This window comes from Eschrichtius robustus, chromosome 10 (genome assembly GCF_028021215.1).
Source record: "Eschrichtius robustus isolate mEscRob2 chromosome 10, mEscRob2.pri, whole genome shotgun sequence".
Lineage (NCBI taxonomy): Eukaryota > Metazoa > Chordata > Mammalia > Artiodactyla > Eschrichtiidae > Eschrichtius > Eschrichtius robustus.
The window spans coordinates 100,452,900-100,470,440 of record NC_090833.1 but is presented as its reverse complement, the minus strand read 5'-3'; the positions used below and the strand labels follow the sequence as shown (position 1 = coordinate 100,470,440).

The following is a 17,541-nucleotide window of genomic DNA, read 5'->3' as shown; positions in this document are numbered from 1 at the left end:
AACTTGCACTCTGTTGTCTATGACTCTCAGGGCTCAATCCCACCCCTAATAAGCATTTGCTCCCAGCTCTAGGGGAAGGATGCTTGGGGCTCTTCCTCTGGAGGCAAGAGGGCAAATCACAAGACAGGTAACTGAGGGAGACTTTCCCCAAGATTCCCCAACTTGCTCCAGGGACCCCTGCAGTCCCTGTCTGGTCTGCCTAGGAATGCACAGCCTTGCTTTGGATAGCAGGCCTTCTGGTTCCTTTTTCTTGCCTCTCTCCTTTTCCTCCTCCCCCGTTCTCTTTCTTTCTCCCTCCCGCTGGAAGCTTCCAGGGTCGGTTGCTGTGTTCACTTACTCAGGACCTTCACTTTCCGTGTCCAATAGATTTGGTAGTCCCCTCCCTCGGAATTCTTCTTTCGGAAGCTCTTCGCATAGATTATCTCATTTATCCACACAAAAGGGGCGAATCCCTGAGGTGTGCCACGGAAGATCCACGAGCTCTCGTGCCCAGGGCGGGTCCGGGGATTCGGAGCGTGTGTGCCCCCGGGGAACAGCCTCTGCGCTGGAGGCCCAGAGCACGAGAGGGAGGTGGAAGGCGCCGTGTCCAAACTAAAATGTTGCCAGATGTTAGCCCTCAAGTTGGTGGTCAGTCAATTCCAACCAAAAATGATCATGATCGCGACAATTATGATAATGATAACAATAATGTGCCAAACCCTCGCCCTCAGTGCGCCCTGCCCAAGTCCTGCCCCGGCCCCGGTTTGGATCTGCCGGCTGGGTCCTGAGCCCCTGCAGGGTCGGCAGCCAGGAGCTCAGGAGGAGCGCAGGATCTGAAGGCCGTTCTGGGGCAGAGGCGGAGGGGCAGGCCAAGCCCAGGGGGACTGCGGAGGGAGGCGGGAGGCCATGGGAGAATGTCTAGGACCCACCAGGGAGGGCCTCGAATGTGGGGGCAGGCAAGGGAGGCAGGAAGACCCGGGCGGGAGTTCGGGGGCGGGAGTCCGGGAGCAGGACGAAGGGGTTTGGGGGCTAGTGCGGGCGCGGAGTGCGGGGGATGCTGGGGCGGGGGGGGAAGGAGGGACGCGGAGATAGGGGCGCGGCGCTGAGGGAAGGGGTATGAAGGTGGCGGGGGACAAAGAAGTGAGGGCAGAGGGCCGGGAGATGGGGGAGGGGGCAAAGGGTAGATGGGTGGGCGGGGAGATGCCGGGAGGCCGGGGGATGGAGCAGGGTGAGGGGAGGTGGGGAACGAGGCCAGGGGAGGAGGGGGCGTGGGGGGCGTGGGTACCGGGCCGGGGCTCGGGGAGGTGGAGGTGGGGCCCGGGATGTGGGCGTGGGGCGGCAGGGCGGGGAGGCGGAGCTCGGGCCCCTCCCTGGCGGGCCGCTGGAAAAGTTTGCGCCCTGGCTGGCGGGGACAGAGGCAGAAGAAGCTGGTCTGGGAGACACGCGACAGGAAACCGGCGCCAAGCGCGGCGGCAGGACGAACCGGAGCGAGACTCTCCGGCCCGGGAACGTGCCGCGACTCCCGAGCCCCAGGACTATCCCGGCGTCCCAGCCCAGCTCGCATCTGAGCGGAGGAAGGGGTGTCAGGATGCCGGTGGCCCAAGTGCCCTTCCCAGACGGAGGTGAGCCGGCACGGCCGAAGGCCCGGGGCACCCGGGGTGGGTGGGGGCAGCCGGGTCCACTTTTCTCACAAATTTCCAGCCAGTCCTCGGCGCGACGGTGACCTGGGTGGGCGAGCACATTACATCAGCATCACCCCCTCCACACAGGTCATCCATTCTGGTGACTGAGCCGAGGCGGGGTGGGGGAGGGGATGGTTCCTTTTTAAGTACAATTGGAGCTTTTAAATGCCGAAGGAAAGAGTAGTGACTCTTCACATAGAGGATCCGTCAGTCGCTTTCCTGGGACAATTAAAAAGTTAGGCTCCCGCCCAGGATGAGGACCTGGGAACTCTGGAAGCGTGTGTATATGTGCTTGTTCTCTTGGGGAAATTTTTCTATTTAATTTTATTCGCCACAAAATTCCAGTTTTCCTTCTATTTCTCAAACAAGGCAGTCAGGGCTGTCAGAATCAGGGGGCTGGAAGAAAAAGTTCCTACCGTGCAATAATGAGGTTCCCAGGGAAGATCAGTATGTTACATTCATAACAGAGAAAGCTGAGGAAGGTCCTTCTTTGGCCTGGTGCAGGAAAGTGCTAACTTTGCCACTTTTAACCCTCCAGTCTCCAAATGGTTCTCTCTCCCTCTCTCCCGATCCGCCTCCTTCTTACTTTCTCTCTCTTCCTGACATTGGACACTCCCAAGGACATATTACTTTGTGGTGTTTTTGTATTTAGAGGTAAGAGAGGGACTTGTTGTTGGATTTTTAAAGTGAACATGCTTTACTTTGAAAATGAAGAAAGGTAGCAGCATGAACTGAGTCTGGCTCTTCTGGAGGTCTGGGTACTTCCAGAATTAGGCGTCTTTTTCAAGTCTGGAGTTAGAAGTTGCAGACCTTGTATATAATCACATGTTCATAATTTATCTTTTCAACATTTATTTCTTCATTGATGAAAATCTTGCGGGCATGGTTAAGAAAAACATAATTCCTAGAAAGTATGAGGGCAGGATTATGGTCTGTGGGTATATGAGTAACAAGGATGGCCAAGCCTGTTGCTGGTTGTAGGTGGTGGTTCTGGTGTGTGTATGTGTGTGGGGTGTGGTATGGTGTGGTGTGTGTGTGTGTGGTACTCAAGGAGTTGTGGAATTATCCACATTTGTACAAGTTCTCAATTGATGCAGAGCTCAGTGCCAGTATGAATAATTTTGTTGCCGGAGGGGAACCACACACTGGATGTTCTCGGTCAGCAAACACTCACTTAGGGCCTGCTCGTCCAGGCGCTCTTGTTGCCTGACACCAGAGATCTGAAGCACAAAGTCAGCCCTTAAGATATAGACAAAATGATTCCTCAACCAGTTTCCATCTCTGAAAATGCTGCTTTCCTCTTTACATTTGTGAATTTCATTAAAGGCATGACTCTCCTAATTTTCTACCATATGTGGATACTGAAACTCCCATTTCCTGTACAAGGAGCCTTACCTATTGGCCTAATGAATTTATTTCTCAAAATTTACGAACTGATTTTTCCTTGTCTGGAAATAATGACACTAATTTGATTCCATGGTATCTCTTCCACCTCCTAAAAATGTTTCAGGACCTACAGTGTATGCATATATTTTTGTTGCAAAGACATGGGGATTTGAGCATACCATAATCTCGAAACATTTGGGGTTGCCCAGTTGGAGAAACCCTTTTTTTCTGCCAGGACTTGGAACTATGACTCTGGTGCTGCCACAGCTGGCAAGGCAGCCTCAGGCAGTCTGTTACGTTGGCCAGTTAGCCAAGACTGCAGTGCCCTGGGCTACCCGAGCCTTTCTGTTTCCTCACATTTGGCTTCGTGATTCTTTTCTTATCAGCTTCAGAGCCATTTCATATTATTCCTTTGCCATACATTTTCTGTAAAATTAATTAATTGCCTTAAGAGATAGTCCATGAACTTTTGGAGATAATATGATATACTGAGCAGAATCCTGTCTAGTTTTAGTTGATAATACTTTTAAGTTGTTGTTACAGTTACTAGGCATAAAGTTGCCTTTTCTTCTCTTTTGTTTTCATTCTGTTTTTGAGGAATTACAGCTGCATCTATAAGAGGCCAGGCAATAGGCCAGTCAGGTAAATCAGTGACAAGGTTGTTCCAAGGAGAGTGTGGTACCGATTGGGTGGCTCTAACGTCCGATCAGCACCGTGAGCTGGAGTGAGAGACCTGAGTCAGTTGACTAGGCTCTTTGGTCTTGAAGATGCCAGTCCATTTCCTCGGGGTCAGAGTTTTCCATATATTTCAGTCAAGCCCTCACATTAGCATTCCAGCATTTTGCTATCAGTTCCAAGCATGGTGGTGACACTCTTGTCACTATCTAGGTGAGGAACACATGGAAAGGTGACAGTCTCCGGAAGAGCTTATCCCTAATGTGGTGCACTGGAACCCAATGACACAGGCATCCAGCCCAGCGCAGCCTCTTCCAAGCTGTGCTACAAAGGACACTGAGCCCACACACCCAACCCCCCAGACTCAGTTTCCTCCTATGTACATTTGGAAGGCAGATGCTGTAGTGGGGATCAGACATGGTACCTGCAATGTGCAACGTGCGGTACCTGTGCAGTGTCACCAAGTAAGAGCACTGCTGTGGGAAAGGATGACAGGGACCCCACAGTTGGGACTTCCTGGGCAGAATACCTCTTATTTGCATATGCCTGGAGGAGCTCATTTCCACACACTTTCATTCGTCCTGTGGCAGTCTTGGTAGGAATTCAATCCTGTGCCCTTCCTTAGAACAAGCACAGAAGAGAAAGTTTGACAAGCCTGGTTGAAAAGCAATGAAGGTAAAGACCTTTTGCATCGAAAGCAGTTGCCCTCCGATCGACGAGCCAGGATGCCCAGGAGAGCGTGCACAGAGGCAGATGCTCGAGCTGCACCAGGTCCTGGGTACAACCTGCATTCCTGGGGCTCCCTGGACTGCCCCCAGATCTGTGTTAGCATCCGAGCCTTGTTTACCGGGAGGAAGAGCTATGGAGAAGCCACTGAAAAGCGGGAAACCTGATCAGGGACCAACTCACTTCCACACTCCAGAGAAGAAAGGGGAAGGTGTGGAATCCTGACGTGGTTCATCTGTAACAGCCGTTTCCTCACTGGGAGCTCCACTAATGGGCACAGAGCAACTCGCAGGCGTGCAAGACTGAGTGTGTGAAGCCTCTTGCTATGAACTGTCTCTGAAAGCAGAGTGAGGTCACCTAAGAAGCTCGGAGTGAGGGGAAATACTCATTAGCAAAGGAATTTTGCTGGGGCCATGAAATGGCCAACTCATTATTTCCTTTCTAAATTCTTCTAAACAAAAAAAACTTGCTTTCCAAGAAATTTGGCTTGTTGGCAAATGCTTCTTGTTTTAATTCAGTTTGGGGGATGAACTGGGAGAACATGCCTTTAAAAATACAGCGCCCTGCATCCGACCAGGAAAAATAAATTTCTCACTATCTTATTGTGTGTGTGTGTGTGTGCGCTTTTTTGTTTGTTCGTTTGGGGTTTTTCGTTTTTGGCCGTTACAGAGAGAAAGAGACAGACCCCAGATTGTGGAAATATTTTCCTTTGTTTTTTTCCTTTTCCTTCTTTTTACGGTTTGTTTATTTTTCAAATTGACACGTGTAGAGAAAGTGAATCGCTAGCACAGAAAGCACATCTGGAATCCATCGGCCCCTGCCGGGCTCACCCCTCCCTGCAGATGCTCCAACTTGGAATGGAGGGACGAGGTGTGGGGTGACACACCTCTGAACCACCTTCTAGAAAGTGTCGTGTTCCTTCTCCGCAAAAAGAAAAAGGCTCGGCGTTGAAATGCCTTGAGGTAGACTTGAAGACCCCAAGTGAATGAGGTCGAAGTGAAAACTCTTAGGTGTAGCGGGTCTCTGTTGAGTAGATGTACAGGAAGCTCAGGTGTGGGCAGTGTACTTCAGGGGACGGGTCTGTGGGGGTCTGGGCCACCTGAGCACAGTCTGAGAGTGAGAACTCTGCCTGTGGACATAAGCAAGGCACAGCTCTGTCGGAATCTGGGTTTGTTGGAACACCACTGCCCATAAGCCGGAGCACCTCTGTCCTGAGTATCTTCTATCACATGCCTGGCTTTCTGAATGTGTACACGACTAGCCAGCACCCAGCCGCACTTCTCAGCATCAGGCTGTACTTGTAAGTATTCAGGTGGAAATGAAGCAGTGATCAACCTTTTACGATGGAAAGGCAGATGCTGGTCACTGCCAGCCCCAGACACCTATCTTTTAAAATAAAACAAAACGTGAGCATTTGTAGTGCGTAACTCTCACCCTCTATGGGGACTTCTCCAGCTCCCCACAAATACCATTCGTAGGACCACGGACTGAGACTCATAAGCCTCTGCAGGGACCCTCCCATCAAAGCCCAACCTAGACATCAGTGCTAGGAAATCCACGGTACTCCTTGGAAACAGAGGCACGTGCTCGCCACAAGGTCATCCTAGCAACACTGCTAAGGACAACAACACTTGGAAACCACTCCATGTCCACAACCAGGAATGAATGGAGGCTGTGGGAGCAATGGGAAGGAATTACCGGCATCTCCACGCATGACTCACAGGAGCATCACATTGAGAGGACGATGCCAGGCACACCGTATCTCGTATGGCTCCATTTATATGAAGGTCAGACACAGGCTAAATTACTCTAGGGGACGAGGTGTCCAGAGAGTGGTACTATCTGGGAGTGGCTAGTGCCTAGAAGAGGCCATGAGGGATAGGATAGGTTGGTCTCCCAGGAGCCCTGGTGCCCGCAGTGCCCAGCACCCCTGCAGTGACCAGCAGCAGCAGGACGGATGAGCCAGGGAGGGCCGACGCCCCGCCTCGCCATGAGCAGGACCCGGGAGGGGCAGAGCGTTCTTCCGGCAAACTTGGAGTCTGTGCTGCGCCCCTCGGGATGGAGGCCCGAACTCGCCCGTGACATGGTTTTGACTATGCACGGTGGTGTTCAGATGCATCCAAAATCAATCTGATCTTTAGCCTAGCACTTAACTCTCAGATGGGGTCTACTTTCTAATGTTGACAATCCAAAGAAAATAAGCTTTTAGATTCCAAAGAGAGATGGATATCTTCCAGTTACGCAAAATGCGGAGATTCACATTTAACAAAAGAGGTTCTGAAAAAATGTGCTCCTTGAGCGATAAATATTTAATTAAGGGAAGCTATAAATCAAGAATTAATGGGAAAATATGTTCGCCCTCAAGATTCATGGTTTGGATGGGTTTCTGGCACATCTTAGACAATTTTTGTTTTGGTTATTTTCTTGCTGGTTATCAGTTTTTATTGTTTCCTTTTGTTTCCTCTACTCAATTTTATCAAAACTCTACCTATTCAGGAAAAAAAAAAAGTTGATGTGAGTCTGCAAAGCCTGTGGTGTATTTCCTCTGCCCTTTATTTCCAAGAGAAGTCCAGATCCAGCAGTTTTAAAGGGACTCACCTCCCTGCTATCCGTACTATACAGCCTAGTCGGAGGGGTGGAGACTGTCCAAGAGGTATTCAAATGCCGTGGAGTTATCATGGGGGAAACTAAGGCACAGGAGACAAACTTTGGACACACCCTGGTTTCAAAAGCCTTTCAGTTGCAGATGCCTAGAGCCCTTTCACCCCAGTGTGAGTGGGAATTCCTGTACAATTCATGTTCCTGTCCTTTTAGGTGATATTAGTATGTTTTTTTATCATTCAGACTGCTCTGGTGCTGAGTCAGTTACCATCATAAATCCTCTTGTTATGCTTGCCAATATCAGGTCCTGGGAGAGAAACCCCTGATGGGAAAGCAGATGTCTCAGAGGCATTTGAGGCAAACCCGACACGACGGTGTCATGGACAGAGGGGCGGCCACTTGGACGTGGCAGCAGAGGTCTGGCATGGGGGGAGTCGCGTGTGTAGGGCCCTCGGGCCAGCCATGTGACCCCATTGCCGTCGGGGAAATAGCTGCTCTCAGGATGCTGCCGCCTTGTGGCTCTTGGTGGCGCGGCACATGCGTTCCTCTTCCCTGCCCTTGTGCCACGCCTTTTCCGTGAATGAGGTCACACGTGGTGCAGTGGCGGTGCATCTGTGTGGGGATGCCGAGTACTCTCTCAGGGGTTGTGCTCTGGGGTGGCAAGTGGTGGGAAGATAACCAGGCGGCTAAGTTCTCCTGTGCCTGGTTTCCTACGACAGCCAGGAAGGGTCAGCAAAGAGGGAGCGTGGATTCTCCATTCGCCGCCCACAGATGAGAGTACTTAGACGGGCAGTAGTAAAGGGCACACACGTTTACTGGGCACCATTAATATACATGGTGCTGTGAGAGGAGAGATGCTGCGATCTTCACGGCGTCGGCATGAGGATTAAATAAGGGGCTCCAGGGAAAGTGCTCTGAGAGTGTCAGCTGCTGCTCCTATTTCTACTCTTAAAAAGACAGCTTGCAATTTGTTTTAAAAAGTGGTGTGCAAGGGCAGGATGATTCCAGAAAATGTTACAGAGCAGGTAGAATTTGACTTGGGCTTGAAGGACGGACACGATTTTAATAAAAATGGAAGAGGGGCAAGAGGGAGGAGGGGAGCTGCCCACGAGCTGACCCCCACCTCTGCCTCTGTCTCTGGGAGACCTGCAGGCGAGGCCCCCTGTCCTTCCCATGCCCAGACCAAGTAGGTGGGCACCGGGGCTGGGTGGGGAGCCCTGCCTCCCTCCTGCCCGAGGCAGCAAGGTGCCTCTGGCTCAGGCGACACAGCCCCAGGGTCCGATGCTGCCTCCAAGGGCTCATCAGCGATTGGGGAGACTCGGCAGGCGCCCCCCACCCCAGTACTTCATTGTTAGCCTAGCCTCAGAACCTGCCTGCTTTTCCTTTTTGAAGTTAGAAGAGGTTTCTGCCAACATCTGGCAGTCAAGGTGACCCCCCAGTCCTTCGTGACCTCAGACCCAGCTCAGATGCCAGGGGCCCATGTGGTTTCCAGAACAAGCCTCACATCGAAGCTCCAGGACACTGGAAGAAATCTCTGCAAAGAAGCAGCAGGGCCATCTCTGCCCGATGTCAGAAAACTGGAGTCCCCCAAATTAAGGGAGGGGAGGTTTGATAATGTCCTCAGGGCGCTGGGACCAGCACCCGAGTGGCAGGAAAGCATCTACCTGGAGGGTCCCGTGGGCGGGGAGCCCTGTTTGGAGCCTCCTCTGCTTCTCGCTGACAGAGCAGCTACCAACACTGAGCCCCAGGATCCTCCTGGCCACTGAGGCCCTCTATGGGAATGAGCTCAGCGGGTGGATGAGGCCTTCAGATTCGGTCACACCCCAAAATGCAGAGCCCCGTTTCATCGGAGAGTGGTCCATGTGCCACTGAACCAAACCGAGGGTCGTGACTTAAATGTTATAAAAGTTAAAAAAAAAAACTTCACACAGTCGGCTGTTGTAAATTAGCCTCGTTGGATCTTAATTCTATATTTAAATGCTCAAATAATTTTAATTTAGAATAAGTGAGTTTAGTGAAATCCATTTCTGCCTCGGTAGTTGGGTCTGCTTCACTGTGGACATCACAGGAGGCCGATGGATAAAGCCACAGGTGGGGTGGAGTGCATCCAAGGTCCAGTGGGGTAAGGACCATCCGAAGTCTGGCTCTTGTGTTCTCCGCCCCGCCCTCTCACTAGTGCTCCCAGGGTGGTTTCTTTCAGTTCACACACACCAATTTAGTTTTGGCAGTTTAGACAGCTAGAGCTGAACTCTGAATTTTAAGCCAAACTCGAAAATCCACTTTGTTGTCCTCTCTTTTCTTCCTTTAGTCTCAATAGCTGTTGCTTCCACTTTTACAGGTTTGTATTTCTTCCTCCCCTGGCTCCACGCTCAGCTGCTCGCTAGGGGAGTGGCCATGTGGGCCGTGCGTGGCCTGTGCTGCTCTTCCTTTGGTGGCCAGGTGGTCGGTTTCCGAGATCTCCACTGGGCAGATCTGGGGGCCGTCTAGACTCAATTTCTGGCCCTGGCCCTGCTACCCGGGGATCCCATCCAGGAAGTGTGAGTACTTCCCACAGTGTTGCTCCAAAACCCACCAAGGACGTTTCAGAAATCGGATGGGCGTTATTCCAGATTCTATTCTATTTTTTGGACCTGGCATAATACTGTTTCTCTCTCAGTAACTGGGAATAAGGGTTCACCAGGTCCTGTGCAGTAGATGAGTATGAACTAGTTAGCGTTCCTAAGTGCCTTGAGATTTCCAGATGGAAGTATTACCTGGGTCTGTGTGTGATGGTGACGTGACTGAATGATGGTGGTGCTCATGCACTGAATTTCCCTCCTCAACAACTGCAGACACAGAATTGCTCCCTTTGGTCTCCGTGGTCACTTAGGGTCTTGACCTGTGTTAAAGGCCCTCTCTGGGCCCATGCAGACCAGCCGTCCAAATGCTTCAACATTTTTCGTGCCTTTCCCCAACTTTATTGTTGCCGTTGATCTTAGGTGCTGTTACTTTATCACTGGGCGCCCCCTCCTTTTATCTTTTTGCAGGAGCCTATTCTCAACACCCCAGCTGGGGTCTGGCTTGGATCACTATTGCAGCCTGAGCCGCAGGCTTTCTTTGCCCTGGAAATGGACGTTCCCAGGGCGCCCTCTGGTGGATTCTGGAGCTAACCGATCGTGACTTCCAAGTGATGGCGACGGTTCTCACGCTGCACCCCAGACCCTACACCTCCAACGAGACGCTGCACAAACATTACAGCTATGTAGGCAAGTTGAAGGACAGGCTGAAGGACGCCCCCGAGGGCAGCACACTCACCACCATTGTTTTCTTGATCATCTGCAGCTTCATTGTCTTGGAGAACCTGATGGTTTTGATCGCCATCTGGAAAAACAATAAATTTCACAACCGCATGTACTTTTTCATTGGCAACCTGGCTCTCTGCGACCTGCTGGCCGGCATAGCCTACAAGGTCAACATTCTGATGTCGGGCAAGAGGACACTGAGCCTGTCTCTGACCGTCTGGTTCCTACGGGAAGGCAGCATGTTCGTGGCCCTCGGGGCGTCCACCTGTAGCCTACTGGCCATTGCTATCGAGCGGCACTTGACCATGATCAAAATGAGACCATACGATGCCAACAAGAAGCACCGCGTCTTTCTCCTGATCGGGATGTGCTGGCTCATCGCGTTCTCGCTGGGCGCCTTACCCATCCTGGGCTGGAACTGCCTGCACGACCTCCCTGACTGCTCCACCATCCTGCCCCTCTACTCCAAGAAGTACATCGCGTTCTGCATCAGCATCTTCACGGCCATCCTGGTGACCATTGTGATCCTGTACACACGCATCTACTTCCTGGTGAAGTCCAGCAGCCGCAGGGTGGCCAGCCCTCACAACTCAGAGCGGTCCATGGCCCTGCTGCGGACTGTGGTGATCGTGGTGAGCGTCTTCATCGCCTGCTGGTCCCCACTCTTCATCCTCTTCCTCGTGGATGTGGCCTGCAAGGTGAAGGAGTGTGCCATCCTCTTCAAGGCCCAGTGGTTCATTGTGCTGGCCGTGCTCAACTCCGCCATGAACCCCGTCATCTACACGCTGGCCAGCAAGGAGATGCGGCGGGCCTTCTTCCGGCTGGTCTGCACCTGCCTGGTCAGGGGCCAGGGTGCCCGCTCCTCACCCATCCAGCCTGCTCTCGACCCAAGCAGAAGCAAATCCAGCGGCAGCAATAACAGCAGCCCCTCCCCAAAGAGCAAGGAAGACCTCCCCCAGATAACTGCCTCGCCCTGCATAACAGACAGAAACAAAACCCTGCAGAATGGTATCCTCTGCAAGTGAGGGCGCCAGGCTCCAGGAACGTGGGGTCCTCGCATCTCCGTGGAACGAGCGGCAACTAGCCCTGCAGGCACATTCTTATTGATTGCACGCCTCACCCATGGGGCCTATTCCAGAGCTGGGACTCAGGAAACCTATTCTGCCAACAGCCTGCCTGGTGTGGACGTCTCTTAAGGAGGGAACCCAAGGAATTGCCAACCCATTTCAGTGTAGACAGCGTGCCTTGTCCCTTTAGGCTCCAGGGTCTTCCAAATGTACCAAGCTGTCGATGTCATCAGTCGCCTTACCCTGAGTCCCACCGACCACTGTCTGCTGTGCCTAGAGAAGGAAGGTCGTGGACCACACAGTGTACAATGTGTCTCCCAGAACATCAGGATGATGTTTGGTAACTTTACACTACACTCTGTGCACAGGATAGATGCCGTACATTCGTCATTTCTGTGTTACGGAGCACTTGCGTTCCATATGTCTGCCACTGGTACACGCATAAGCTGCAGTACATGATACTGTTACGTAACAGGGAGTACAGGTATATTCTGACTGAAGCACCAGGTATGAGGATATGGCTGGGAACTAGGTGGACACACTGGTTCCAGTCTCCTCAGACTGACATGAAGTCTCACGTTAAGCAGGTTTTGAAAGCCCAAATCCCCCCAAAGGGCTTGTCCGAGGCTGGTCTCAGATGCGTGGGTCTGACTCCAAACTGTCCTGAGACATACACTTGACAGCGTCTGGATTATCCTGGTGACAATGAGCAAGTTCTGTGGGCGTACATCCCCCAAGGGGACCCCTGCTTCTCTTCTGTCATTTGTCCCTGCAGAGTCTTAAGCACATCTAAAAGCCAAATTGGCCAAATTATGTGATTGTTTGAGGTTTCTCCAAATCACAGAAAAGCCAGCCAACGTATTCCAGGAGCTGTGCCCCAGACCAACCAAGAAAAGAACTCACAAGGGAGAAGCAGAGGACAGACCCCTGGCTCATTTCGCCTTTCCAGTGTAATGGGGAGTTTCTATTGAATTCGGAGAGGTTTGCAAGGCAGCACTGAGATCCTATGTTGAGTTTGAATCTGTATCAGAAAGCACCAAGTCAACAACGCCCTGTGTTGTCACAGCTGAACAGCTGGGGCCGTCAGCAGCCTCATGGATTCCTGAAAGCTGACCCTGACTATGACTATTAAAGCAGTTTAATTGTGATCTGGCAGCTTGTGCTTTCTTCAAAGAAATATAGCAATACTGTAATCTTCCTTTTCAACACATGTTGACCCTGTATCACTGTTTACCTTAAGAAGCAATTACTTAGAAGGTATTTTTGTACACAGTCATCCCCAGTGATTCTTCAGGCAGTACAAATGGGTGAAAAATACACAAATTTGCAGAGCTGTCATAAGCATATAGTTGATGTATTGAGTTCTTTGTTAAAAAAAAAAAAAAAAAAAAGCAACCTTTAAAAGGATTCTTTCTTGGGTAAGTCTCACATCAGAACCCCCTGAAGTTTTTACGTTCAGTGGGAATTTTGCCTGAGTAAAGACTAAAAGAGTAGTCTTAATACATGAGTAACTTTTCAAAGAGAAAGGGACTCCTCTTTGTTATATGATGCCAGTTCCTCTTTATTAAGGAAGATTTCTGTGGGTCCTGGGTGATCATGTACCGACCAACATCTTTCTTAATTTTTGGTACTGATGAGATAAATCCTATTTGTAAGGAGATGCTCATTGGTGGCATTTTTGTTGTCCTCATTACGTCACTGAAAAGGAGCTGATTCTCTTGTCAAATAGCATGAGAAAATCCAGGGCATTTCTGGAAAAGTTAAGCATTAAGATACTGGGATAAGAAAACAACAACAACAAAATTGCCTCAGAGAGCCAAAATATTGAGTATTGCATTTTACCTTAGGTAGTGAAATGACTTAACAAATTTATATGTTAGTTCTGAGTTGCTTGGGGGCCCCAGATGTCTGGCACTAATATGAATAACACTATAACCTCAACTTTTTTTTGAGGTAGTGCAGAACTTTCAATCAATCTGAATGAAAAATACTCCAAAAAAGTAATTGTGTTTATTTGATATATGCAAAAAGTAATCAAATTTAGTACCGATGTGTACATTCCTAACTAGCTAGCTGGAGATCATTTAGAAGTTGAGTGTGTCAAAGCCACAGAGAACCTGTGCATTAGATCTCGTTCAATTAGTAACCTTTACTGCGTCCCATGTATGTTTGTTAAAAAAATAAATGAAACCGAAAGCCTTTGTATAAACTCATTCTTGGGAGTCCATGTGAGGGGCTGTGTACACTGGGGCTGCCCCTGGTGATGTGCAAAGTGGCAGTGTGACCTCTCACCTGGTGCCAGTGTTTCTCTAAGAATTAAAACACTCTGAGAATTCCAATAACATTTCCCCTAGGCTTCCCACTAGCAGAGCTGGTGTTTTAGGAAACTTCAGTGTATTGGGTGCTTTTCCACCAATTTTGGTAGGTCAATAGGGAAGGAGGTCAATGGACTACCCTTTTGATAGGGGGAAAATTGTAAGGGTCATGGCAGCCAAAGTACAGCTGAAAGAGATGGGACGATGGGTTCTGTTCCATTTGGTGTAATTGAAGCCAACAGGAGAGACTAGATCAGAACTGACCCTTTCTCTAGCTTTCTCCAGCACAAGTGGTAAGTTTTCGCTTCTCCAGCCTGCATTCTACCTAGAAGGAGACCAGTGTTTGGCATCACTAGTTGGTAGTGACATTCTGCCACCTTTGATACTGCCCAAGGCCGAGTGGACAGAAGTTAACATAAATTGCAACAGGAATGCCTTTGCCAGGACGCCATTTTCATCCCACACCTTTGGTGTCCCTGACGGGGTTCTGCTGTGACTGTATTTTAAGAGATCTCCTGGGGAATAATTGAGAATATCTGCTTTCTATGGAAAGGCTTCACACTCCGCTCCTCTCCTTCATGAGGTAATACAAGATCCACCAACCAAATGAGAGACTTTTCACGATATTCTTTATTGCCCTCAGACTCACATTGACAGTTAACGTCGGACTATTTAGAGAACGGTTGTTTCCACCCTTGACCCATGTTGCTTCTGCACTGGTAAAGAGCCTTTCACAGAAATGTAACAAGGCGTACTCTATAGAAAACTTCTAGTTAAATTACCAAGTCCATGCTTTTAAATGTATCTACGAGTGCAAAACTTCCACACCCAAATGTTTTTAGTATCTAAGTCAAACATCAAAGGGTTTGCTACATAATCAGAAATGCATACACCACTATTCTGAAAATGAAGGCACATTTTCCAATAACCAGTGATAAGAAGTGCAGCATTGCCTAAGTGGGTGCGACAGCCTCTGCCCCTGGGCCACAGTGACGGCATCCAGGGACGACAGGTGGCATCTCCAGTTGGCTGCCCTAGAAGCTCAGGGATGTGCCCAGCATGGCAGCAGGGTTCACAACTGGAAGCCACATCATTTACTGAAGGAGTGAAGTGGGTTCACTGAAACGTGAGGAGGGAACTTAAGCCAATTCTCTTTACCCGTTGTGTTATCAAATATCCCAAATGTTGGCCAAATAATTTAGGTTTTATTATTTTTCATAGAACAGAGATTAGAAAACTTGAAATTGGTTTTGTATTTCCACTTCTCAGAGATGTCCAAATACCGATTCTGTTCCAGTATCAACGTAGAAAGTAGTAAATTGGCAATAAACCAGAGACCTTCACAGTCATTCTTTTTTGTTTCACAAAAGTTAACGGAAAACAAAACACAAAATTTTCAACTATTTATCAATATGTATAATTTGCCATCCAAATGCTTTTTAAAAAGTAATAAATATCTCATTATTACACATTAGATGTACACGGAGTTCTCTCCTAATCCTTGGATTTAAACATCAAATTTTAATTCTTATTTAGTTCCGGATACAAAGAAACATTCATGTACTTAACTTTACAATATTTATTCTGGAACAAGTTATATTCAAAAGTCAAATGAACAGAGACCATTCCACTTGCAACCAACATACAGTTGTTACAAAAAGGTTAATTCAGTGTTCAGAAATGGATTTGCCCATTGATTTCTGCTTTAGTTGTCACTTGATTTGTGGTTAGAAACTTTGGTTGTGGTAAAAATGTCCCAGACAAGTGGGAATTCATGACCTCAAACACCAGGGCCGCAGTGTGTGTCCCACGTGCATACATTCCTGCCTACAGCATTTCAAGGTGAAACAACGAAAGAGAAACTTTACGTTGCATGAGATTTCCTTTCTGGTGCCTTCTTCAATGAGAATGGCTCTTCCAGCCCTCGGGAGGGAGCCCTGTGTGTTTGGGCCCAGGGGAGTCGTTATTCTGGGCACCTGTGAATGCAGGAAGGAGGCGAGAACAGGCAGAAGCAGCCTCGCCTCCACCTCCACCGTCCCTCCTAACACCGACCATTTTTCATGCATGAGGGGGTCCCGGACTCCTCCTGGGCCATCCACGCCTCGCCTGCCTGTTCTTACCCTCCCCATCCCGTCTGCAGCCTAGTTTGCAAAGCCTTCAGGCTCCCCAGACCCACCCAGGAGTTCCACCCTCCAGGGTCCTAGTGAAGTTGGCCACACCAGCCATCAGGCCTGTCACGCTCCCACACCCTTTGTGCGTTTATTTCCAACTGGACTATATCCTAAGGCAGACGGAACCTTTGCACACTCACAGGAGCCCAGAACAGTGCCTGCCTCACGTGAACTAACGTAAGATGAGGCCAAGAGAAAGCTGGTTAGAAAAACCGACAAGCAGTGCGGCTGTACCCAGGATGACCACACTCGGCCCCCAAGCACGCCTGCCTGGACAGCCTCATCAACACCCACCCCTGCTTGTTTTTACATGCTACTGGATGAACAGGGGATGTAGGTCTGGACTTGCTGCCCCCTCCCTTCTTTTTTCTTTTTCTTCCTCTGTCTTCCCGTCCTCTCCTTTCCTGTCTCCCCTCATTGACTTCTCTTCCCCTGTGTCCCTTTGTCACTTTCCACAGTGGACCCCCTGTGGCCCTCTTGTCCTGTTCCTGCAGCATCCAGGACCCTCCTCCCTGTGTCTGCAAATGCCAGGACATGTCGGTCCCCAAACTCTCAACATTTGTATAACTTTCTAGTTGTCCTTGTTAGTTAAAATACCAAAACCCAGGGAGGAGTCCCGAGGTGCAAATTGCCCAGTCAACCTGCATGTGCACACATACAGACAGAGATGCACATCCGTTGTAATCAATGTAGATATATGCATGTGTATATATGTATATACATACAGACAGATGCACATCCGTCGTAATCAGTAGGTATATGTATGTGTGTGTGTGTGTATGTATATATACATACACAATTGATATTCACAAGTCCTGGTATAAAGTTGCAATTTTTCTGGCTGCTATAAAATATGCCAGTTTTAAAACTGTTTGTTTGTTGCTTGCAAACTTATAAATATGTATAAACTCCATTATAAATAAATTGTGGCTGGCAGATGGCATTTTATCTGCCAGCAGTGATTGCATGGAGTTATAAATGCTTATTAATCCTCCACTTTTAAACTCACAGCATGGACCCTGGGATCTATAACATGGAGTGGCATGAAAACATAATCATACATTAGAGGGGAAAAACCGTCAGTGAGACAGGTAAGGGCTAGCAATTCACACCTGAGGATGGTTCTCAAAGTCAAGACTGCCTACCAGCTTCACCCGCAATTTATTAGAAATGCAAATTCTCTGGCCCCATCGAGAACTACTGAGTCAGGAACTCCGGGGAGGACCCCCAATGGCTCTGATGCCTGCCTTTCACCCCAAGTCTGATTATGAAGGCCTGTCTCTCTGCCAAAGGATTCCCCGGCTTGGTGTGCATAGGACTGGCCAGGACACTGGGGCTCGAAACAGCCTTCCACCAGTGCTGGGCTGTTTGGGTAAATGTCCAGCTCTCTCCCCACGCTGGTGGATTAGCTCTGAGGTACGTCCAGCCCTGCCGCCCTCAGTCCCCAGTGCAATTTGTTATCCACATCCTGGTGACTAGCCTGACCACGCCTTCCTCATCAACTTCCTTTCCTTCCCCACCCCTAAGTCTACATACGCTCTGAGCTTCTCTCAAGGTCTGCTTCTGAGGGATCCCAAACTAAACAAAGGAATAGAAACACTTCCTTGTCCATGTGAATGACTCACGCCTTTATGCATTTTGGAAAAAAAGATGGAACA

The 17,541-nt window shown here is 49.4% G+C and overlaps 1 protein-coding gene across 1 annotated transcript; it reads left to right on the top strand.

The window, feature by feature from the left end:
- The first annotated feature begins 1,382 nt into the window (after nt 1-1,382).
- On the top strand, nt 1,383-13,585 carry S1PR3 (sphingosine-1-phosphate receptor 3). Its single transcript, XM_068553390.1, has 2 exons — nt 1,383-1,601; nt 10,076-13,585. Exon 2 carries the CDS (start codon nt 10,219-10,221, stop codon nt 11,353-11,355), a length of 1,137 nt encoding a protein of 378 aa, XP_068409491.1. The 5' UTR covers nt 1,383-1,601; nt 10,076-10,218; the 3' UTR covers nt 11,356-13,585.
- Nucleotides 13,586-17,541: the final 3,956 nt, after the last annotated feature.

What these genes read in the sequence shown, in the direction of transcription:
- S1PR3 (XM_068553390.1), top strand. Translation starts at nt 10,219, where the DNA reads ATGGCGACGGTTCTCACGCTGCACCCCAGACCCTACACCTCCAACGAG.